Source organism: Gopherus evgoodei, chromosome 1, assembly GCF_007399415.2.
Source record: "Gopherus evgoodei ecotype Sinaloan lineage chromosome 1, rGopEvg1_v1.p, whole genome shotgun sequence".
Classification (NCBI taxonomy): Eukaryota; Metazoa; Chordata; order Testudines; family Testudinidae; genus Gopherus; species Gopherus evgoodei.
Genome location: NC_044322.1, coordinates 119,214,158 through 119,239,657, shown reverse-complemented (window position 1 = coordinate 119,239,657; position 25,500 = coordinate 119,214,158). Strand labels below are relative to the sequence as shown.

At 46.1% G+C, this 25,500-nt stretch overlaps 1 protein-coding gene across 7 annotated transcripts in view; it reads right to left on the bottom strand.

Moving 5' to 3' along the window:
- TSGA10 (testis specific 10) overlaps positions 1 to 19,854 on the bottom strand; it is a 140,640-nt gene extending 120,786 nt beyond the window's left edge. For 3 of the 7 annotated variants that reach the window (XM_030570549.1, XM_030570586.1, XM_030570576.1), the window contains exons 1-4: positions 19,783 to 19,854; positions 6,080 to 6,295; positions 5,064 to 5,129; positions 1,084 to 1,284 (exon numbers count right to left, since the gene is read on the bottom strand). In XM_030570549.1, the coding sequence (XP_030426409.1) occupies positions 1,084 to 1,284; positions 5,064 to 5,129; positions 6,080 to 6,295; positions 19,783 to 19,839 (540 nt within the window). In that variant the 5' untranslated portion in view covers positions 19,840 to 19,854. Of the gene's footprint in view, positions 1 to 1,083; positions 1,285 to 5,063; positions 5,130 to 6,079; positions 6,299 to 12,545; positions 12,666 to 19,782 lie in introns of those variants that run through there. The other 4 variants (XM_030570539.1, XM_030570567.1, XM_030570559.1 and 1 more) reach the window with 4 other exon arrangements.
- Between the last annotated feature and the right edge of the window lie 5,646 nt (positions 19,855 to 25,500).

Below are 25,500 nucleotides of genomic sequence, written 5' to 3'. Positions count from 1 at the left end.
GGAGTCAACGGTGCTGACGGTGCCGGCGGCGCCGCGGCCGATGTCGAGGCCGGGCGTTCAAGCCGGGTCTGCCTGGCCGGAGTATTAGACTTCGACGGCCTAGGCACTGATTCCGGTGCCGGAGAAGGTCGGTGCCGAGGAGTCTTCTCGGTGCCGGAGCGATCCGGTGCCGGTGCCGAAACCACGGTCTGCGAAGTCGACGGGTCAAGTGCCGCCTCCATTAGGAGAGTTCGGAGCCTCTGATCCCTCTCCTTTTTTGTCCTCGGCTTAAAAGCCTTACAGATGCGGCACTTGTCAGATCTGTGCGATTCCCCGAGGCACTTCAGGCACGCTTCGTGGGGATCGCTGGTAGGCATGGGCTTCTTGCAGGCCGCACACTGCTTGAAGCCTGGCGAAACAGGCATGAGCCTGGCGCCCGGTGCCGGGAAGGGCTAAGCCCCCGGCAAGAAACTACTTAACAGCTATTTACTAAACTATCTACTTAACAATACTAATTAACAACTATATAGAACTAGAGATAAGCGATAAACAAGCGATAGAAACTAGGAGAGCTAGGGACGTGGAGGACAGCTATGCCGCGCTCCACAGTTCCAACGACCGACACGGCGGTAAGAAGGAACTGAGGAGCGGGCGGGCCGGCAGGGATATATATTGGGCGCCATGGCGGCGCCACTCCAGGGGGCGACCTGCCGGCCCACTGGAGTTGCTAGGGTAAAAAGTTTCCGACGAACGTGCACGCGCGGCGCGCACACCTAACTGGAATGGATGTGAGCAATCACTCGAAGAAGAACTGAAGGATTTGGTTCACCTTTTTTTGGGCTAGTAATTGCCTAACTATCACAAAACTATTTTTATTAAACACTTTATGAAGTATTTAAATGCAATCACAGTAAGCCTTAAGGAGATGTAAATCTAGAACAAGGCAGTGCTTAGCTACGTGTGAATTGCCTGAGGTTGCCATCCATTTTCATAACTAATAGACTATCTTATTACTGAACATGGATTTGGAGCCACATCCTGTGTTAGGGATTTCAGTACAAAATAAATGCATAACTGCTATTCTATAATGTATTGCAAGCTTACCTGGATAGGTGAAGAATGTTTTGAAATGCTGCTACGAGTGGGGCTGTGCTTAGGACTTGAAGATGTGTTTCGAAACATCTTCTTCAAATTCTCAGCTTCACTTTTATAATAATCTCTGTCCTCCTCCAATGTCTTGATAAAGGTATCAAGTCTTGAAGGAGACTTCCCTAGTGTTTTTTCAGATTCTGTTTCTAAAATAACCTTTTAAGTACCAAAACAAAAAATGTGTTAATTGAAATATAACATTTTAAAATGTAATGCACTTATATTTCAACAAAGTGGATAAACATACTTTTCAAAATATTGAAGTGAAGTAACTACTTGAGGATATTGGCATTTTCACATTTTGAAACATTTTCCCAACTACAAGCAGGTAATTCTACAGTTGATCTAATAGGGTGTTCAGTTATTCAGTTTCTTCCATCTTTTCTCTTAACTACTTTTCCTTTTACAAGAGTTCTCCTTGAAACTTTCAGTATCTTAAATATAACAAAGATTGTGTACTTAGATGGCAACTTGAGAATGCTTCCTGCTTAAAAGGTAATCCTGAGCTAAATAAACTCCAAGACAAAATGGGAACGTGATGATTAACCCTTGATACGTTACCACCAAGTTAACAGGAAGCACCATTAAACTACTGACTTATAATAATTAGACACTGCTATATATTATAACTAGGACTGTCGAGTGATTAAAAAAATGAATTGCAATTAATCATGCGATTAAAAAAAATAAAAATTAAACAATAGAATACCATTTATTTAAATATTTTGGATGTTTTCTACATTTTCAAATATATTCATTTCATTTGCAACACAGAATACAAAGTGTGTAGTGCTCACTATGTTTATTTCTGATTACAAATATTTGCACTGTAAAAAACAAAATCATATTTTTCAATTCACCTAATACAAGTACTGTAGTGCAATTTCTTTATCATGAAAGTTGAACTTACAAATGTAGAATTATGTACAAAAAATAACTTCATACAAAAATAAAACAATGTAAAACTTTAGAGCCTACAAGTCCACTCATTCCTATATCTCATTCAGCCAATCGCTCAGACAAACAAGTTTGTTTACATTTGCAGGAAATAATGCTGCCTGCTTCTTGTTTACAGTGTCACCTGAAAGTGAGAACAGGCATTTGCACGGCATTGTTCTAGCCGGTGTCTCAAGATATTTACATGCCAGATGCACTAAAAGGATTCATATTTTCCTTCGTGTTTCAATCATCATTCCAGAGGACGTGTCCACACTGATGACAGGTTCTGTTCGATAGCAATCCAAAGCAGTGCAGACTGATGCATGTTCATTTTGATCCTCTGAGTCAGATGCCACCAGCAGAAGGTTGATTTTCTTTTTTGGTGGTTCGGGTTCTGTAGTTTCCACATTGGAGTACTGATCTTTTAAGACTTCTGAAAGCATGTTCCACACTTTGTCCCTCTCAAATTTTGGAAGGCACTTCAGATTCTTAAATCTTGGGTCAGTTAGAAATCTCACACTGGTACCTTCTTTGCGTCTTGTCAAATCTGCAGTGAGAGTGTTCTTAAAACAAACATGCTGAGTCATCATCCAAAACTACTACAACATGAAATATATAGCATAATGTGGATAAAACAGAGCCAGAGACATACAGTTCTCCCCCAAGGAGTTCAGGCACAAATTTAATTAACAATTTTCTTTGTAACGAGCATCATCAGCATGGAAGCATGTCCTCTGGAATGGTTGCCAAAATATGAAGGGGCATACAAACGTTTAGTATATCTGGCATGTAAATACCTTGCAATGTCAGCTACAAAATGTAAATACCTGTTCTCACTTTCTGGTGACATTGTAAATAAGAAGCGGGCAGCATTATCTTCCATAAATGTAACCAAACTTGTTTGCCTTAGTGATTAGCTGAACAAGAAGTAGGACTGAGCGGACTTGCAGGCTCTAAAGTTTTGCTTTGTTTTGTTTTGAATGCAGATATCTAACAAACAAACAAAGCAATCAACATTTTTAAGTTGCGCTTTCACGACAAAACGATCGCACTACAGTATTTGTATGAGGTAAATTGAAAAATACTATTTCTTTTATCATTTTTACAGTGCAAATATTTGTAATAAAAATAATATAAAGTGATCAGTGTACACTTTGTATTCTGTGTTGTAATAGAAATCAATATATTTGAAAATGTAGAAAGACATCCAAAAATATTTAATAAATTTCAATTGGTATTCTATTGTTTAACAGTGCGATTAAAACTACGATTAATCACAATCAATTTTTTGAGTTAATTGCACATGTTAACTGTGATTAATCAACAACTCTAATTATTACTACTTCTACTACTACTAGGAAAAACATGAGGTTGTCATGTCTGGTGTTGGTAATAGATGGTGAATTTTGAGGATGATAGTAAACTGGAGGGTAGGTAACTATGTTAATTAAAGGTCATCTGCAAAGAAAAAAATGGTGTGGGTTTTTTATTTTTTATGATGTGTAAACAAGATCTATCCATATTTTTCTGCTTGTTTTTTTTACTTTAAAAATGCCAAGAATGTCAAGTAACATCTTCCATATCTTCCTTAGTATTGAGAGGAAACTCTTTGGAGGTCTCAGATGTGGACTGCGGGGGAGACGGGGGGGGGCATAAAGCCTTTATTTGAGCAGGCAGAGGTGCTGAGTCTTTAACAATGATACCTGTTCTCCCAAGTATTTCTAATTAATTTAAATTTAAATAGATGTTAAACTGAATAAGAACCATTTTCTCTTTCACTCAAATTTGACCTGATTAGAGTCCTAATAGGTTTATATTACATCAAGTTCTCCAGACATCTACAGAATCTTTCAGGAAAAAAGGATAGAAAAAACCTGATTTTCTAATGGAATAGAAATAAAGCAGGGAAGAAGGCCTGAAAGGGTTTTTAAAATATGCACTCATTGCTGTTGGATGATAAACCAAATGTTTAGTTTTACAAGTCACTTTCAAAAATTATTGAACATTCATGAAATAAGATCTGTACACCGTTTCTGTGTTTTGGCCGAGAAAAATCCCATTTCAATACGAGTTCACTTTATCACACAGGTAGATACATGTGTTATAAAGACATCTCAATTTAGCATAACTATAACAATACAAAAAGGCTATTTTGCTTGGCAATGTTCAATGACAAGATCGTAGGAAAATCTTTGATGGGTCCCAATTCTACAGGGCTCTTAATTCCCACAATTCCTATTCACAGGACCAAAGCCACAAAGGCCCTAAACTGGCAGTGAGCTCTGCAGAGGGGTCCTTCCACAGCCAACTCATTAAAGGACTGGGGTCTAAGAAGCAAATGTAATTACCAAAAGCCTTATACCGTAGGCATGGAAATTTGTGAAAAAGCTTAATATTGTAGTATGGTAAGAGATCTACGTGATCTTGATAAATTCAAAAAATTACTTCCCAGTTAAATGAAGGAGTCTATTAATTATACCAGTTTAATCTGGAACCAAATAATATACATCCATTTTGTAACCCAGAAGTTTTTCTTGCTGATAAATTGTTTATTAGACTTCTATACAAGTTTGTGTATATTTCCAAATGTCATTGTTCAATGTTATGGTTATCAACATTTGGGGAAAGCAGATTATTAAAATAAATATCTAAAGGATAAAATACTGGCTGTGTGTATTTCACATATATGCAGAATTCTGTTTTAGGAGTATTCAGAGCATTCATTTTGGATTTTGTAGAAAAGTTAATGAGACTCTCAAAAACAAAAAAATTCAAGTGAGTTGAAAGATAAAGGATACATTATAGTCTATTTAAAGAATGAGAATTACCAATATAAACCGAAATGGAAATATTCTCCATAATCTTTCTATTTTATTGAACCAGTAAAAACCAAAAGACAATTAAATGTACGTATACTAGTATTAATTGCAATTTGAAAGTAATAACCTACATAAATACATAGCTGCAAAAATACTAAGAATACATATTTAACTTACAGATCTAAGTATTTTGATTGTGTGCTCCAACTTTCTAATATTGTTTTGCTGGCATCTAATTTGAGTCTAGAATAAAAAGTAATACAGATTACATTTATTTAATTTCGATGTAGTAAACTGAAAATACAGCATTTTTTGCCCCACTTTCTTATTCTTTTGAAGCATCTAATTGGAACTCTCTTCCAGGTTGGTTGGACTGGGGACACACTATTTAAGAAGTTGAACCTTTAAGAATTAACTAGAACACAAACGTGCAGTCAGTTAGGATTTTGCCTGGATAAACTGTACAGGATCGGGACAAAGAAGGAGAAGTGCCTGTCTGGGCGAGCAAAAAAACATGCAGGATCCCCTTTTACCAGATCTGCATTGCCAATAAAATTTTGGAAAATCGGACGAGTTTGAGTATTCCAAGGATTAAAAAGATAAGCATGTAGATACGTTAACCACACATGCATAGCTCAGCCTACCTTCCCAGCTCTGGGGTTTCAGCAGTGGGCTAAGCGTCTCCGCCCACCCCCACTCTGGGGTTTCAGCTGCTTGCTCCTGCCAGCCGAGGTCTCAGCCTGCTGCCAGCCTGGGGTTCCTTCACCCAGGCCATCAGCGGGCACTCAGTGGGACTGGCGGTGGGACACCGGCTGGCAAGGGGCCAGCAGCAGGAACCCCAGAGTGGCCGCGTGCCGAGCAGTTCAGCCCGCCCCGCGTGCCATCAAAAATTGGCTCGCGTGCCACCTTTGGCACACATGCCGTACGTTGCCGACCCCTGGTTTAACCCATTGCACTAGGAGCCCTTTTCAAGGCTTATCAGGTTGGAGTGTTCCAATCTTCATTACCCATTACTCCCTCATTCCTTTATTCATTTTTAAAGTTTTAAAATGAGTAAGATTTTACATTAAAAAATAAAAATCATTTAGCTTCAGGAAGAGATCATGGCTATAAAGTTTCATCCCAAAAGGTTAAATTTTATAAAACTTATTGTCTCCCCCTATAATATATGTATTCTGTTTAGCATTTAATACCTTTGCTTCCTCAAGTTCCTGGTCAGCAGTATCCAAGACTAATTCTTTTTCTTTTTCCAGCTGTTCAGCTAGTTTGTCAACTACAGCAAGTTCTTTACACAGATACTCATTCTTATTGGTCAAACTGTCCACCTGATTCTCCACCACCTGCTTACTATCAAGCAATTGCATAACATGTTGCTTTAAATCATGGTTTTTCTTCTTCAGATCGTCAATCTACTAGGACCAGGAAGAACAAAGACATTTTACTTTTCTTATTCTTAAAAGGTATAAACTGGAGGCATTTCACGGCAGAAATATTTATTTACACTTTGCACTCAGTTTAGTAAGACAGTGACAAGCCCAAAATTTTCATTAATTTACACTAGTAGCATTTTGTAGAGACATAAATGACTATCCAAGGTGAAAGGCAGTGAAGAAACAGGCTCCTAATTTCCACCCTAAAATTAAGCAATCTGCTTCTGTTTATTTCTCTTATCCATCCTAGTTGTTTTCCTTTGATCAGCAGCTCCACAGATTCCTTGGCTGTCCTCTCTATGTGATGTGTACACCATTTGTTGGTCTCCCAGTGTGATATGTAACCCCCAGTAACCCCTTGACCACCCTCCCAAACTGAGCTGCTACAGTAGCATTCCTCTGATAATGCTGGGAGAAGAAATGGTTCTCATGCTCTGCCTGAATATCAATTAGTCTTGCTCACGAAGGCTTTGTAAGTACCTTTTCCACCACCTGCATATGGGGTCTATGTGCTTCCTGTGTGCTAAAAGCCAGCAGGGATGTACTAGGTTCATTATTGGTGAAGAATGTTAATATCCCCCTAAAGGGGAGGAGGACAGGGTACCTGATGTTCTTAAGGAAACTGCTTAAGAAACAACATGTCAATGATCTTGCCACCTATTAACCTGCTCTAACCCACTCACTTTTGGGGAAGGTTCCTGAGAAAGTTGTGGCAGACACTCAGGCAATCTCTTAAGTCCTCAGATTTCAGAGATCTCAGTCAATCAGGCTTTAGACCTGGTATGATATAAAAACTGCACTGGTTGCACTGGCGAATGATTTCATAGTAATTGATAAGGATTAAGTGTCCATGCTGATATTATTGGATCTGTCAGCTGCAATTAACACCAAACACACAATGTTTTATTGGGATATCTACAGGCATGAACAGCAGTCAACAGACCTGCCCTTGAATCATTCTTATCAGGGAGGTCCCAAAGAGTGGTTTGGGACAAAAGTTTGTTCCTTCTGAAGGGTTCTGTCAAAATTGGGATTTTGCCAGGGCTAATTTTGTCACCCCTTTTGTTGAACTCATATACAATATTAACAGAGTTAACATGGAAATATGAGTTGCAACAACTGATGAGATCAGCTTCATATTTCCCCCACAACTGATCCAGTTTTATAATTGGAGATATACCTATTTCCTAGAACTGGAAGGGACCTTGAAAGGTCACTGAGTCCAGCCCCCTGCCTTCACTAGCAGGACCAAGTACTGATTTTTGCCCCAGATCCTTAAGTGCCCCCTCAAGGATTGAACTCACAACCCTGGGTTTAGCAGGCCAATGTTCAAACCACTGAGTATCCCTCTCTACACCATTACAGTTTGTGTAAAACAGGAGTAGGCAACCTACGGCACGCGTGGCGAAGGCAGCACGCGAGCTAATTTTCAGTGGCATTCACACTGCCCTGGTCCTGGCACCGGTCCGGGGGGCTTTGCATTTTAATTTAATTTTAAATGAAGCTTCTTAAACATTTTAAAAACCTTATTTTCTTTACATACAACAATAGTTTAGTTATATATTATAGACTTATAGAAAGACACCTTCTAAAAACATTAAAATGAATTACTGGCAAGGGAAACCTTAAATCAGAGTGAATAAATGAAGACTCGGCACACCACTTTGGAAAGGTTGCCTATCCCTGGTGTAATAGAATGAATAACCCAATGCAGTTATGAACTTGGAGAATGGATAAAGGTAAAGTGGTTGAGTCTTAAACCAGATAAAACCAAAGTAATGTCAGCAAGGGCGATATTTGCATACTTGGTTGAGGGAATACATTATTTTTTTATATGTCTTTCAAGTTTTAACTATAACATGACCAACATTTAAAATTACAAAAACAACAAAGATGATCCCAGCAGCTGCTCGACACCTTCATTCCTGAAATAACTAACCACGGTAAAAAAAATTTCCCTTACCCCACACAAACAACCTATATCATCCCCTCTATCCCCCAAACCCTGGCTAAATAGACAGGCCTTGAAGCATGCTGACAGGGTCACCATATTCAGGCTGTTTTGGGCCATGAATGAAAGAAATGTTCTCCAAAGCTGAGGGCCCTAAAAGAGAACACCCTGCTGGCATCTCTCTCTCCTTTATATAAACAGGATTGTAATCTGAGCAACTGTGAGAAGGTGAAAGAGGCAGTTTTTCAAGTACACAGGATCGAAACCATTTAGGGTTTTTCAGCTAAAAAGTAACACCTTACATTCTTCCCAAAAACCAAAAGGCAGATAGCACATATCACTGAGCACAACTGTCACATGCTCCTACCGAAATTCTGCATTCTGCACCAGCTTCATTTTCCACATTGACTGAGGTACAACCTCATGTAGACCATGCTATAACGATCTTGAGATGACAAAGGCACAAAAATGGTAGCAGTCTCCTAGCCATAGGATGGAGAATAACATTCCTGGGCAATATTAATATAGGATAATTCAGCAGCAGCCAGGAGTTCAAAAGCACCTGCAGATTACGAACTCTAGAAACAAATGGCAGGCACACATGCTAAATATGAGGGACAGATATAATATACACAGTATCTTTTGATTTCTTCTCCCAACCAACCAACAACACTTCAGCCTTGTCCAATTTGAACCTCAGCCAGCAAACTTTCCTCCAGGCTCCAATTCAACCCAAGCACTGAGCCAGGAGTTCAACAGCACCAGCTGCTGGATCAAGTGAAACAGGGATATGATACTGGATATTATCAGCATATCAGTACTGCTGCCCACACCTCCTCCCAGCTCCAATATATGTTGAATAAAAAGGAAAACAAGATGGAACCAATTGCAAAACTCCAAATGACATCACCCTAAGGGTTGAAGGGCTATTGCCCTTCACAACTATCAGAGAACACTAAATAAGGAAAAGATAGCATTATCTGAGGAACTGCTTGTCCATTTCCATTAGTCTGCACATAAGTTACTACTACTCTGTGATCAACAGTATAGAAAAACAGCTGATAGATTATCCATCAGTAGGAAATCTACCACCACCATGGCAGCTTCTGTCTTGCACCAAGGTACATATCTAAATTGACAAGGGTCAAGAAGACTCTAGGTATTAATTTATTATTATATTAATTAATAGTTGGAGAATACCTATCTCCTAGAACTGGAAGGGACCTTAGAAGGTCATTGAGTCCAGCCCCCTGCCTTCACTAGCAGGACCAAGTACTGATTTTTGCCCCAGATCCCTAAGTGGCCCCTTCAATGACTGAACTCACAACCCTGGGTTTAGCAGGCCAATGCTCAAACCACTGAGCTATCCCTCCCCCCTTCAGGTATTCTGAAGGTTGTCTCACTATAACATTCTCATAGACTTCAAGGTCAGAAGGGACCATTATGATCATCTAGTCTGACCTACTGCACAATGCAGGCCACAGAATCTCACCAATCCACTTCGATAACAAACAAACATTTTAACCTAATACAGAAGATTAGATACTAAACAGGAGCCAGATTGTTGCATCAAATGCTGGTTTCTTGAGAAAAAAGCCAAGCAACAGCTTTCTTAAGAGACGCTGGCATTCTACACTCTCTCATTTGACAATATTCACCAGCAATGGATCTAGTTTTCTCTCTTAGCCTTCCCAGCCAGGTAGGACACAGGTTCCAAAGACAGGTTGTGGGGTCCCAAATCTTCTAGTGTCTCTAGGCTGACCAGGTGTCCCAATTTTACAGGGACAGTCCCGATTTGGGGGTCTTTTTCTTACATAGGCACCTAGTACCCCCCTATCTCCTGTCCTGATTTTTGACACTTGCTATTTGGTCAACCTAAGTGCCTCAGTGATTGTTACTGACCTAAACTCAGCAAGAGAATGCTTAGCCTTTGTGCTCTCAAAACACCATTTGTGATTCAAATTACTTATGATTCAAATTAGCAATCTTGGAATCATGTTAGCACCTGGGCTGTTTCTGAAAGATAGAATAGCACTTGTAATTAAAAAAAAAAAGTTCTTTCACTTGTGCCTGCTAGAAGAGAGTAACCTTTCCAGTGCTGACCTTGCTACCATTTCATCTGTGCCAGCTAGAAAAGAGTAACCTTTCCAGTGCTGACCTTGCTACCATCAGCCACTAGACTACTAAAATGCACTGTACAAGAGGCTGCATACTGGAACCATTTGGAAGCTTGAGCTAGAGCAAAATGCCACTGCATGAATATTTAGAGATGTGTCACATAGTCACTCTGTTAACTAGGCCCTGAAACAAGTAGGGCTTTACATGTTAAAAGCAGCCCCTTGTACTCTATTCAGAAAGTTACTGGAAGCCACCAACTGTGAATGTTATAAGAGCACTATCTCCCTCCCTATGCCACAGATAAGATCTGCAATGGCACCTGAGTAGGGTTGCAAAGTGTCTGGTTTTTGGCCAGAATGCCTCATCAAAAAGGGACCCTGGAGGCTCCAGTCAGCACTGCCAACTGGATCGTTAGAAGTCCCGTCAGCGGTGTTGCAGGGCTAAGGCAGACTAGTCCCTACCTGTCCTGGCACTGCGCTGTGGCCCAGAAGTGGCTGGAAGGTCCCACTCCTGGGAGGGGGAGGGGGCACGGGGCTCCGTGCACTGACCCTGCCCTGAGAACTGGCTCCGCACTGCCATTGGCTGGGAATTATGGCCAACAGGAGCTGGGGAGGTGGTGCCTGTGGGTGACAGCAGCTGTATGGAGCCTCTTGCCCCCCCACACCGAGTAGCAAGACCTGTTCCTGGCAGCTTTTGGGGCACAGTGCAGAGCCAGGATAGGCAGGGAGCCTGCCTTAGCCCCACTACACTGCTGACCGGGAGCTGACCAAGGTAAGCCCGCACCCCAACCCCAAGCCCCAACCTCCTGCCCCAGCCCTGAGGCCCCCCCAAACCCAGAGTCCCCTCCTGCACCCCAAACTCCTCATCCCTGGCCCCATCCCAGAGCCCACACCCCCTCCAGCACCCCAACTCTGAGCTCCAACCCACAGCCCGCCCTTGCACTCCAAATCCCTTGGCTCCACCCCCCATTCTGGAGCCCCCTCCTGCATCCCAAACCTCTCATCCCTGGCCCCGCCCCAGAGCCCACACGCCCACCCCAGAGCCTGTACCCCCTCCTGCACCCCAACTCCCAACCCAGAGCCTCCTCCCACACCCTGAACCCCTCATTTCTGACTCCACTCCAGAGCCCACACCCCCAGCTAGAGCCCTCACCCCAATCCCCTGCCCCACCCCAGTGAAAGTGATGGATAGGGGAGTGAGCCACCGAGGGAGGGGAAAATGTAGTGAGTGGTGGGCAGGGCCTAAGGGAAGGAGCAGGGCTAGGATGTTTGGTTTTGTGCAATTAGAAAGTTGGCAACCCTACACCTGAGCTGGAGCTTCCTCAACATAAATAAGGAATTCTTGGAAGTGTAGCCTCGACTCTAGAATTAGCATCCCATCTTGCTAACCAGACCATGAATTTGTTAGCATCCAGACATGCTATAAACCCCCTTTTTTCTCATAGGCACTTAAGTAGAGGGGCTGGAGATTGAGCATGGTTTAGGATGTCTTTGGTTTTTGTGGCAGAGCATATTAACTGGGAAATGTGTAATGATAAATTAATGACTAACTGTGTGCATTAAATTTGGGGAAGTGCCTGCAACTCTACAGACAAATAAAAAAGTATTAACTCTACTGCCCAGTTATATCATTCTAAATGCAACATTGGTAACTACTTCACTCCTAATGATTTCAGCTAAAACATTTAGATATTTGGGACGGTGAACAAGTCTTGGGTGGATAACCATCATTTCCTCCTAATCTGGCCACTAGTCATAGGAAGACTTCCCTCTCTCCCAATAACAGAGAGATGGAGGAATGACAGTAGTTGACCTCAAATGAATATACACAAAGTCATTAACTAAACTATGATGTTTTTTGTTTTGTGAAGTTCCATCAATATTTAAGGATTTTAAGTCACGCTGACATAGCATCATCACATGCTGACAAAACGCGATGATGTAAATGATGCAACATAGTCAGGATATCATGCCATAATTGATTTGGTTCTGCAACTCTATTCAGTAAGAAAAGGCTTGTCAACTCTACAGACTGTGACACTGAATTAACGAACAGATGTTATTGCTGAGTTATCAATTCATTATATAAAATTATCAGAATTCCTGTTCCTTACAAACTGCCACCAAAGAAAAAAAACAAGAAGTAGAAAAATAAAACAACCTTTAAATTCAGTTTATGGATGACTTTGTCTTTGTTCTTAGCCTTTCCTTCCAATTTAAAAGGTTTCTCACTGTCAGACCCTGGATCCCTTATATTAAAATAGTCTTCTCTTGTTGTTACCTTTTGGGGGAATGGAAAACAGTATAAGAAGTACTTCTGTGGAATGAATTTCTGCATGCAGTCATGAAGTGTGACCTTTGAAAATGGGAGAAGACATACTCCTGAAGATATTTCATAACAATATTTCCCCTTATGGTACTTAACGCTGCACATTGAGAGAACATTCTGAAATAACACTGCACATGGTTACACCAGAGAAGCTAAAGATAAATTTTGTACATTTCATTTTTAAAAACAAAACAAGGGTTTTAAATTAGTCTGGTAGTTTAGTGGAATTGTTCTACAATCCCATGCAAGACACCTAGATTTCATTACTGGCCTCTTGCTCCTCTGGCCAAGGAGCGTAGGGGGAGAGGGAGTTAGCAGTAAAGCATATAGATTTTCCATTACTTTGGCAAGTTTAAAAAGCAAGAGTGGGGAGGATCTTGTTTCAATTGAGTCTGACATTATTAATACTTAAATTGATGCCAATGGTATCTACCATCTTTTACAAGTATAACAAAATATCAAACAAAAAAGCAAATATTAAAAAATGTCAACAGGCAAAGCCCAAAAATACATTCAACAAAGTGGAAAATATGTATCTTTAAAGAAAACAAATGTATACAACTAGGGCCCCACACTACAAAGGCCTGATATTTTGATGTGGAAAACTAGTAGCATAGAAGCAATAGGACTCAAATCTGACGCTGAGAGTAAATTGCAGTAAGAAGAATAAACAAAATTCTATAAATGAGTGAGAGTAACTATACAAAAAGCCTTACATTTAAACTTAATTCTACAGGTTAGGTTTAGACAGTATAACAGCCTGAATAAAGCAGTAATTGAAGAATAACAAACATAATGAAAACAAGCTTCAAACTTCTGAACAGACTGTACACCAACAAGAAAAAGTAGGAAACCTGGCAAGAAAGCCATTACAACAGTCAAGCCAAGAAATAACTGAATCATACATCAATGATTTAGTAACAAAGACAAAAAATATAAATATTAAAATCTATACATTTTAATTATTGACTTAATATGTAAAACATGAGTCAGAATTAAACCCAAAAATTGTAGAAATGGGAGTTAGGGCTTGATCCAACACCCACTGAAGTCAACTGGAGTATTTCCACTGACTTCAGTAAGTACTGACTGGATCAGGCCCTTAATGCAGAAAATAAAATAACGCAGTTTAGAGGCAAAAAAGTTTTGTTAGCATTTTTATTTTGTCCATATTAAGCAATAAAAGCAGCTAGTTGCTGTCCTAAAAAAATAAATAAACTAAATTAGGTATGGTTTATATATAAATGATACTTAAAAGCATCAGGCCAAAGGGTAAAAAAAGCAGTGGGCCCAAAATAGAACCTTGCAGAATACCCACTGACAATTCATAGGACAGAAACAAATTCCTGCTGTCAAATCAGAAGACTGATTACTGAGGTAAAACTCCAATGATGTACATACCCTTATCTTGTATATCAAATATATATATCCTGATCCTGCAAACACTTCCACAAGCGTGTAACTTTACACAGGTGAGTAATCCCATTCAGGGCTGGCTTTAGGCTGATTTGCCCGATTCCTAGGAATCGGGCCCCGCGCCTAAGAGGGCCCCGCGCTTTAGGCGCCTTTTAAATTTTTTTACTTACCCTGGCTGCGGTCTGCTCTGGGGCCTTCCATGGCCCCGCTTCCCTGACCAAAGCGCCAGCGGGAACACGGCTGCCCCGCGGCCCCGGCTGGAGCTCCAGGCCCTTTAAATAGCCCCCAGAGCCCTAGGGTAGCAGGGGGCTCTGGAGGTTATTTAAAGGGCCAGGGCTCCAGCTGCCTCTGCCACCCTGGTCCTTTAAATAGCCGCCAGAGCCCCGCCGCCCCCATGCATTCCCCAGGGCTACCACAGTTATTTAAAAGGTCCGGGGCAGGGTAGAAGCAGGGGAGTCCCGGGCCCTTTAAATAGCCCCCCAGAACCCTGGGATAGCGGGGGCCTTGGGGATTTTTAAAGGGCCAGGGCTCCAGTTGCCTCTGCTGCACCCCCTGCCCTGCCCACAGCAGCCTCGCCCCCTGCTGCCTGCATCCAGCTCTGCATCCCCTGCTGTCATGGTACAATTCCCCACTCTGAACCTTAGCGTCCAAAAGATGGGGTACCAGCATGAATTCCTCTAAGCTTAATTACCAGCTTAGAACCTGTAGCGTTGCCACCCAACCAGAAATTCCAGTGCCTGGTACACTCTGGTCCCCCCAAGACCTTGCCCGGGGACCCCGCAAGACCCAGACCCTCTGGATCTTAACACAAGGAAAGCAAACCCTTTCCCCCACTGTTACCTCTCCCAGACTTCCCCTCCCTGGGTTACCCTGGAAGATCACTGTGATTCAAACTCCTTGAATCACAAAACAGAGAGGACAAGTCACCTTCCTCCCTCCTTCTCTTTCCCCCTCCCAGACTCTTCCTGAGAGAGAAAGTAATCCTGACACAGAGAGAAATTAGCCTCTCTCTCCCCCTTCCCTCCTTTCTCCCCACCAATTCCCTGGTGAATCCAGACCCAGTCCCCTGGGGTCTCACCAGAATAAAAAAAAACAATCAGGTTCTTAAACAAGAAACTTTTAATTAAAGAGAGAAAAACAGTAAAAATGATCTTGTAAATTTAAGATGGAATAGGTACAGGGTTTTTTAGCTATAGGCACTGGGAATACCCTCCCAGCCTAAGTATTCAAGTACAAATTAAAATCCTTTCAGCAAAAATACAAATTTGAACTCCTTCCAGCCAAATGCACATTTGCAAATAAAGAAAACAAACATAAGCCTAACTCGCTTTATCTATCTAGTACTCACTATTTTGAACTTATAAGAGCCTGTATCAGGGAGATTGGAGAGAAACCTGGTTGCACGTCTGGTCACTCTGAGCCCCAAGAGTGAACAACAACCAAAACTAACAGCACACACAGAAACTTCCCTCCCTCAAGATTTGAAAGTATCCTGTCTCCTGATTGGTCCTCTGGTCAGGTGACAGCCAGGCTTACTGAACTTGTTAACCTTTTATAGTCAAAGAGATATAAAGTACTTCTGTGCTATTAACTTTTCTTATCTGTTTATAACACCTGCCCACAGCCAGCCCCTACCAAACCCCCTGCCCTGTCTCCAGCCAACCCCTGCCACACACCCCTGCCCGCACCAGCCCTGCACTGCCCGCCCTGCTCTGTCTCCAGCCAACCCCTGCTGCACCCCCCTGCCTGAAGCCAGCGAGTCCCATACTCCTGTCTCCAGCCCTGCCAACCCCTGCTGCACCCCCCTGTGGCCCTGCCTGAAGCCAGCCCGCCCCACACTCCCGTCTCCAGCCAGCCCCGCACCCCTTGCCCTGCCTGCAGCCAGACCCTACCTTGAGTCAGCCCCTGCCCTGCCTCGAACCAGCCCCATGTCCACTGCTGCCCTGCAGTTCCCAGGCCAGTAACCTGCACACCTGCTTCAATGAGGGGGGCAGGAAGCAGCGGGAACCCACACATGTGCATGCCCTCAGGGAGTGGCAGGGACCCACACATGTGAAACAGCAGTCATTAATAACCAATCAACAGCATATATGATGCAATGTACATAATATACAATTTTATTATTTATATAGTTATGGAAAGTAAATAATACATGGAAGAAATGGAAGGCTTTTTTCACACTTTTTTCTTTTTAAGTCATCTCTGCCAGGGCCGCGCCGAAAGTGTTCGAATTGGGCCCCGCACTTCCTAAAGCCGGCCCTGATCCCATTGACTTCAGTGTGTGTAAGTGTTTGCAGGACTGGGCCCTCCTACATAACTGAAGTACAATGCTCCTATCAGTTGTGTCAAATATGATAGCAAAAAAATAAAGAGAAACCAGATGGAGACATCCCAGAGGGGAAAGGGTGTAACACACAAGCAAAGTGAACAATGTAGTGGCAGAAGACATCATATTAGTTTTACAATTGTTTTTAAGAGGGGTTCCTTCTGTAGGGATAAGCTACATGGAAAGAAAAAGGAAGGAAATGGAATTGAGGGGGATGGGGCAGGGAAGAAGCAGAGAACAGGAGCAGACCTAAAGAGACTGTGAGAAAGAGGTTTGGCACAAACAGCAAGTTAAAACAGGACAGAGAAGTTCCAGTCAATACAAATGTAGAAAGTTCTCTAAAAGTCCAAAAGTCCCTGCTTCTGCAGCTGCTCCTACCAGCTGCAGTAGTCCTGGAATAGCCACTGGATCTACCCCTGAAAAAAAATCAGAACTGTCTTGTCTATTTAGATTGTAAACTCTTCAGGGGCAGAGACTGTCACAGTGAGGCCCCATTCTTAATTGGCCTTAAAGCACTACCACAAAAAACAAAGATTAATAGTAATTAATGATTAATAATAAATCCAAGAATCTCAAAACAGATGACAAACTATTTGAGGCAGTAGTGGATAGATTATTATAATCTTATAAAACAACAAATTTGGTAGAATAATCATCTCTACAGAATCATATTGAAAATTATCAGGAAAGTTATTGTCATAAAGAGATGGTAAAAACAGACCACATGTTCTACTCCTGTGGGGAATTCTGCTCCACTGTATGTGTGCCGAATTCATGTCCCCCCCAGATTTCTTTGCTTCCCTGCAGAAAAATGACTTTTTGACAGGGAAGCTGCAAGAGCAATCACGCACCACTCCCTAGCAGCACAGGTACAACATTTCAGGCACCCAGATCATCCAGCAAAGAGGTAAATCACCAGGGGGCTGGGGAAACCCCAGCCAGTGGCTCCTACCCTGAGTCGGGATCAGCTGCTAGTCCTGGCTGGGCTGGAGGCAGGAGAGGATGAGACTACCTCTTCCCCTGCAAGGAGTGACTGTGACTGTGTCAGACCCACCCCCAGAAATCTCCCCCAGCTGCAGGAAGCTCAGCATCCTCCCCTGCTTCCTGCCCCCATCACTCCTCAGCTGTGGTAGGAGGGGTCACTGTATGGGGAGCTGCTCCCCCATCCACCCAAACCCTGTGCGTCTGAACCTCCCACGCTGAGACACCCCTGCCAAACATCACCCGGTACATCCAGAATCCCCCTAGACCTCCATACCCCCACCCCACTGAACCTCAGCTGCTGCATCTGGAGCTTCCCTGCACCCAGACCCCTGCCTACAGAACCCCAGCCCTGCACCCCGAACACCCCCACTGAGCTCCCTGCACTCAAACTGTTGGTGTCACTAAGCATAACCCTACATAACTCGGGAGGGTGGAAGGCCACAAGAGTATGGAGCCTTCCTGGTTTTAGGCCTCAGCAGACAAGAGTCCCTCCATGTTTGAACTTTAATCGACCTAAAAGGCCAGGTGTAACAGCCGTTATCAGTTGCAACAGTTCTAACTGGTCTAAAGCAAAAATAATGAGGCCTGTGCACCTTTAGCAGAAGGACAAGATAACTTGCAGAAGGAAAATTTACTAACGAGCTGCCGTGGCCAAGATTACTTAATGCACCTGCACTTACGTAATTGCTACAGGGGGAGGAAGAAGAAGGAGGGAGGGGAAACGGGGAATTGCTAGTCAGTGAGAAAAGTTCTCATGGTTATAAAGGAACAGACTGCTTGTTTTAGGTGTGCTTGATCTGAGTCAATCTCCCTGCACCGCTTTGAGATCTCAAATAAACTTGGTTTGCTTCTCCACCCTGGTGTGTTTATTGGTGCGGCACACCAGGCGTCGGACCCCCCCGCTGTTGCTTGGCCTCAGGCAGTTATCTGCCGGCAACAAAACCGCCACCCTGATGCCCCATCCCCTACACCACTCTGAGCTCACACATCCAGACTTTCATGTCACAGACCAACTAGCTGCACTCAGACCGCCAACCCACCGAGTTCCACTCCCGCAGCCCCCTCTGAAATCCCCACACCCACACCCCTCTGCTGAGGTCCAACAACCTTCACCTGGAATTCCCTGCAGAGTCCCATTGCCTCTGCACCTGGAACTCCCCCAGTGAACCTTTGTCCATCCATATCCCCCCACTGAGCTGCCTGGGGCAGGTGCAGGCCCAGAAATACCTTGGGGCCATGACCCTCTGTGCCAGATGCACCAGGTGTGGGGCAGGTAGACTCAACCAGGCAGGATCCAAGTATGGAGTAGCTCAGTGTGGGGGGATCCAGGTGTGGGTGAGAGGATTCTGTGCGGGGTAGCTGAATGTAAAATAATAGTATTTTATCACAGATTACAATGAAAGATATTAGATGCAAAATACTGCATCAGAGTTAGAGTCTGTTGCCATAAAAATCAACAGAAAATTCACTGGATCCAGCCCTGAAAAAAGCAAAACTAGCCTTGCTCATTTTTTTTTAAACGTAAAGGCATCTTTGAAAACTAACAAATTTGGGACATAACAGAGTCTGAATATATATGCCTTTACCTATTTTTATAAGTCTACTATGTCAGATCTATTTGACATTAAAAAAAACAAACCAGTGAAGCTTTGATAACCCCTTACTGAAACTTGCTAACTTACTTGTTGTGGGAAACCTGCTACCCACTGTCTACCTTTATGCAATAATCTTTCGGAATTATCTTTGCCTGGGCAGTGGTGGGTGCTTGGGAAGGGCGGGGGGAGGTTAACCAGTACATAAAATAACGTTTTTCCATCCTGATAGTTGTAATGGTGCCGGTGGGCAAGCAGCTTTTGTGCCTGGGCTAGGAAATTCTGATAGTCTGCAAAACCGGTGCAGATTTGATCACGGCTTTTTCTTTGTAAAGTAAACTACACTGCCTGCGGGGAAGTAGGCTGTACACGAAACACCCCACGATTACCGGTTTCTAAAAGTAAAGCAAGCGCCACAGACGCTAAGGGCACCTGGTCTCACACAAAGCCCAACGTCTCTCCGTGCCCCCTGCCTGTCAGCCGGAGTCAAGCCGTCACCATGGTGATTGTCACGGTGCCCCCGCCTGCGCTCAGCCTCAGCGCCCGGTGCTCCGACGGCCCCGCGGCAAGGGCCGCTGTTGTGCCACCCGCGCCTCGCGCCGGGCCTTACGGGGGGGGGGGTCTTCCCAGCGCAGGTTTCGCGAGCCCAACCCCAGGCCTCACGCGCTCGCCGGCAGGGCAGGGAGGGGTCCCCGGCTCCCACCAGACGGGGCCGCCGCCGCCCCAGCTGCTCCGGAGGGGGGGTCTGTACCTGCGGGGGACACGCCGCTTTCCTCCTCCTGCGCCCCGGGGACTTTCCGGCGCTCATGGCGGCGGCTCCCCTGGCGCTGGCCGGACTCCGCCGCCGCCGCCCCCTCGCACTTACCCGCCGTGGCGCCCGCTTCTCCCGCTCCAGCCCCGCAGCCCAATCAGAGACCCGGCGCCGGCTCCCCCTGCTGGGCAGGGCGGGAGGAGGTATCTCCTCCCGGTCACCCAGAGCTCACTGCCCCGAGCTCCCTCCAGCCGCCCCCCACCGCCTGCGCTTCTCCCGTTACCTGCTGCATTAACCCCCGCGCTCCCCTGCGCGCCTCTCCCGGCCCCTCCCCCGCCCCGTTCCGAGCCGCGCGCTCCATCCCCCCCAACCGTCGTCGCGTGCCCTTCTGCCCCCCCCGCCGAGCCCACCTTCACTCACCTGCCTGCACCGGGCAGCGCAGAGCAGCCTAGGAGCCGCGCTGCCGGGTGTCCCCTGATAACCCCCCTTTTCCAGAGCCAGGGAGCTCGCTGCAGCCCGTTAATACCCGGGGCGCCCAGGCTTATTCCACACCCACCTGGCTCAGAGCCAGCGCAGCCAGCGGCCGTGTTAAACCCTGTGCCAAAAACCCCAATCTGAATGCCCCCCTCACAACTGCACCTGCCGGCTTGGGGCAGCATTGACTTGCCGAGGGAGTTTCCACCGCACCATGAATCCCCTTCTCACTGCGCCCAGCCCAGTACCTTCGCTGCTGTAGACTGGTTCGGACGCGTTTTCTGTTTCAAGGACTACGCCTGAGTGCTGTGAAATCCACATGCATGCTCATATATTTTACTTTAAATTTGCTGTCAATGGGGTTGGGGGGAGTGATGGCGGAGTGTTAGTGGTCCAGATATGGGGTCATGTGAGGAAGGGGCTCCTGAGAGGCAGCCCCCACCCCCAAAAAACCTCCAGCGTTTTACAAAATCAACAGACCGTTTTAGAGTGTTTTGGGTTTTTTTTAATGCATGCCTGAGGCTTAGATGATGGCTCTGGTTGTGCCCCAACTTATATCAGTTTCTTGACAGTGTCTCAGCTAGGGAGGGCATGGTACTCACTGCCCCTTTGGAGAAACAATATTTAAAAAGTACGTGGTAATAACTCACAGTCCAAAGGGATAGAAATGTGCACATACAGCAAGACTAGGTAAGAGGGTCAGTGGCTAGTGCATCTGGCGTTGGCCACTGTTGGAATAGAGGATACTGGGCTCGATGGACTATTGGTCTGAGCCAGCATGGCCATTTCTCTGTTCTTATATCTACAGGCAGCCTGTGTTAGTAATTTAATGGCTCAAGGGGACATCCTGTGGCCCTTGAACCTGAGCTATCCCCATGGGAGAAATCTGAGAATGATCTCTATGCATGTTGCTATTAACTGCCTTTGATGAGTTATTTGTTTTTTTTTTTTCATTTTGGAAAATGTGCGCTGCTGCTTGCGCAGCTCAATTAGAAGGGGCTGTAACTATTTTCTGAAAAATAATAAATTATGTGTCATATGCAGATTCTTACAACTTTTGATGCAGAGACGGAATGGGACAGGGAGATCAGAGCAGTGGAGGGTGTATGTGTGAGAGAGACAATGCATGGGAGCATTGGCATTAGGAGAGTGGGGGGGGATCAGGGGGCAGAGGAGTTTGGGGGGAATAGGAGAGGGGGTTGGGGCTGCAATGTGGAAGGGATAAATTGAGATGGCAATGAGGACATAAGGTTGGTGGTAAAGGAAGTGAGGGGTTTAGGGGTGGGGAGCCTGTCAACCCCACGTTCTCCCCTCCCATATGTGTACCAGGATCAGGGGGACTGTAATGATTTCTCAAGATGCCCAGGACTGTGAGTCACCTTGGTACCACTGGCCTCTGGCAAGAGGGAATCTTTCTTGTGGTAGCGGGGTGTCAGCTCCCTGACACTGCCAGTCCTTCAGCCACTCAAGCACTGTCCTTTGGGCTCTGCCAGACCTTCCTTCATCTTGAGGAAGCTGCAGATACACCCCAGCCCCGAAACTCCCTCAAAAAGTGTTTCCTGCTGGCTCCAGCCCTTGTCACTACACACTCACAGAAATTACCAGGTTTGCTGTCCCCAAAGGGAAAAGTGTACTGATCAGCTTGTTTGATTCAGCTGAGGATTCAAACTTTGCTTAATACCACAGCACTGAGATGTATTTATAATAAAAACAAGAATAAGTTTATTAACAAAGAACAGAGCTTCAAAGATTCAAATGAGTACTGAGTAAGAATATTGGAAGTAGAATGGTTTAATATAAAACAACCATTGTGTGTATAACACACTTTTTAGATGCTAAAGTTTAACTTTAAAGATTACAATCCTGGCCTAAAGTAGTTTATCCTCTAAGCCTTTTCTTCCAGCATCATCAACCCACATGGCTGGGATCCACCACTTATGGAAGCAAAAAGCTCCATCCATTTTGCTCTCTCAGTGATGAATAACCAGGGCACTGCTCCTGACCCCACAGGAGATTAGACTGTTATGTGCCACAGGAGAGAACAGAAGGGACTGAAGTGCACCAGTGTCCAAGGTCCCTGCAATGGCAGGGAAATGATTGAGATACACCCGGATAACCCCAGCAAGTGACCTGCATCCACTTGCTTAAGAGGAAGTTAAACAAACCTCAAGGTTACTGCCAGTCTGACCCAGGGGCGTAGCCATGGATGGGCATGTGTGGGACACAGGTCATCCCACTTAGCATCCAGGGACACTCAAATCGGAGCTGGAGTCCCCTGAATCCAGAGGCTGGGACTCCCAACCCAGCCTCAGTGTCTGCTCAGCTGCGTCCGTCACCTGCCAGTGCTGCGCGTTGCTGCCCCGGTCTCCAGCTCCAGTGCCTGGGATGTGCCCTGTGGGGGCAGGTCTGGGTGGGGCTAGTGCTGGGGCTGGAGACTGGGGCAGCAGCGCATGATGCTGACAGGAGAGGGACACAGCTGGTCAGATGGACACTGAGCCAGGTTGGGCAGGACAGGCAGAGGTAGAGCCCTGGCAGGGCCGCCTCCCATCCCATGGGTGCACCCTGCAGCCTTTGTGCCCTGGGCAGCCTCATCTTCAGGTGCCTGCTGAGCGGTAAGGGCCAGCTGGAGGGGGTGGGGGAGGTGGGTCTCCCTCCCTCCTGCATCCCCTCCTTCCACTCCCATCATTGCCCACCCAGTTGTCCTGTCCTAGCTATGCCACTGGTCTGACCTGGGAGAAAATTCCTTCTCGATCCCACATACGGCGATCAGTTAGACCAGGGGTCGTCAACCTTTCAGAAGGGGTGTGCCGATTCTTCATTTATTCACTCTAATTTATGGTTTCGGGTGCCGGTAATACATTTTAATGTTTTTTAGAAGGTCTCTCTCTATAAGTCTATATATTATATAACTAAACTAGTATCGTATTGTAAAATAAACAAGGTTTTCAAAATGTTTAAGAAGCTTCATTTAAAATGAAATTAAAATGTTGATCTTACACTGCCGGCCCGCTCAAACCACTGCTGGTCTGGGGTTCTGTGCAACTAGGCTGGCAGCGGGCTGAGCGAGGCCTGTGGCTAGGACCCCAGCTGGCAAGGGTCCATCATCCAGAACCCAAGACCAGCAGCAGGCTGTGCAGGGCCGGGACCCAGAGGGCTGGGGGCAGACGGCTGGAGTCAGGGCTGGGGGCTGGAGGTGTCAGGGCAGAGGGGGGCCTGGGAATGGGTGGTGGTGCCGGTGTCAGGGCTAGGGTTGGGGGGGGATGAAGGAGTCAAGCAGAGGGCTGGGTGCATGGGAGGTACAGGGCTCAGGGCAGGGGCCTGAGGGGTGTGCGGGGCTCAGGGCAGAGGGTGTGGTGTATGTGTGGGGGTCAGGGCTCAGGGGAGAGGGCTGGCTGATTGCTCCCCTAAGAACTCCCAACCCCACTGCTCCTTGTCCCCTGACTACCCGTCCTGGGACCCCTGCCCCCAACTGCCCCCCTGGATCCCACCCCTATCTAAACCTCCTTGTTCCTTGTCCTCGGACTAGACTCTATCCCCTACCTGTCCCCTGACTGCCCCGACCCTTATTCACACCCATCCCCAGCCAGACCCCCGGACTCCCATGCCTATCCAACCACTCCCCGCCCCTGACAGGACCCCCAGAACTCCTGACCCATCCAACCCCCCCAACTCCCTGCCTGCACCAACCCCTCTCCACACTCCTGCCTCCTGACAGGACCCCCAGAACTCTCAACTCATACAACCCCCCAGCTCCTTGTTCCTTGATCACCCCCTCCAGAGACCCTCCACCCTAACTGCCCCCCCCAGGACCCTCCTTGCTCCCGGTCCCTGACTCCTCTGACCCCTATCCACCCCCTGCCCCCTCACAAACCCCAGGACACCCATGCCCCATCCAACCCCCCTGCTCCCTGACTGCCCTCTCCAGAGACCCCTGCCCCTAACCCCCCCTGGGACCCCACCTCCCCATCCAACCCACCCTGCTCCCTGTCCCCTGACTGACCCCACTCCTTATTCAACCCCCCCAGCCCTGGGCCCTTTACCTTGAGGCTCCACACGGAGCCAGACACACTGCCCCGCGGGAGAGCACAGCCCCGACCTCCCAGAGCGCTGCACGCGGCGGCAGGGCTCCAGAGGAGGGGCCGGCAGCTTGCTACGCTCGGGCTGGCACTCCAGCTCAGGAGCATGGACCCCGCGGCTTGCTGTGCCCTGAGAGTGGGGCCATTTGCCCACCCTGAGCGCAGGGCTATGCTTCTGCTCCCTGCTCCCACAGGGGGGAGCAGAGGGCAGAGGAGAGCGGGCGAGGCCGGGCAGGATTTTTAATGGCATGCTGGAGTCTGGACAGGCTCCAGTATGCCATTAAAAATTGGCTCTTGTGCCGTCTTTGGCACACGTGCCATACGTTGCCCGACCCGAGTTAGACCCCCGAGCATGTGAGCAAGAACCAGCCAGACAAGCAGCTGAGAGAGAGAATGCTCAGTGCCACCTTAAGGCCCTGGCCCTCCCCACCCAATATCCCATCTCCAACCCTCGCTATCTCTGATGTTTCAGAGGAAGAAGATTAAAAGAACCCACCCTGAATACACTGAGGGAAAAATCCCTTCCAGACCCCTGCAGGTGGCCAGCTGAAACCCTGAAGCATGCTTTTAGGAACATAAGACACAAACTGGAAGTGAGTCTCAGGCCCCTAGGGCTGTTGAGCCCTGTCCCCTACCATCACATGTGTTAAGGGACAAGATTTGTCATTCCCTGGGACCTATTGCACCATTAATGCCTGTCATTGTCTAGAAAGGGTGTGAAGGTGGAGTTCCTGACAGAGACGTCTTTGGAGATTCCAAGAGCTGGGCTGATGGAGAATGGAAAAGACATGCCTCCTCCATCACCTCCAGCAGATTTTAGCACAGGAGTTTGTATCCAGGAAACCCTGCTTGGCAAACTGTCTGCCACCAGCCACTACTGTACAAACACATACCTATATTTAGACAGAGATCACTCCCTTCTGGGGATTAGGAGCTAGCAGCACCTTTGAAACACTTCTTCACCCACAAAGCACAGGGGAAGCCAGAGCAACTAAACCTCAAGAATCCTACACCAGCACCAGGAAGAGTCTTCCTTTCACTGTTTTTGTCTCTGACAGGTCAGGCATCATCACTGTTTTTCATCTCTGTCAGCAGTAGCAGAAATTGTCAGATAAGAAAATCTGCATTATCTAACATTGTCTCGTCTCTGAAATCGAGATGGAATTGC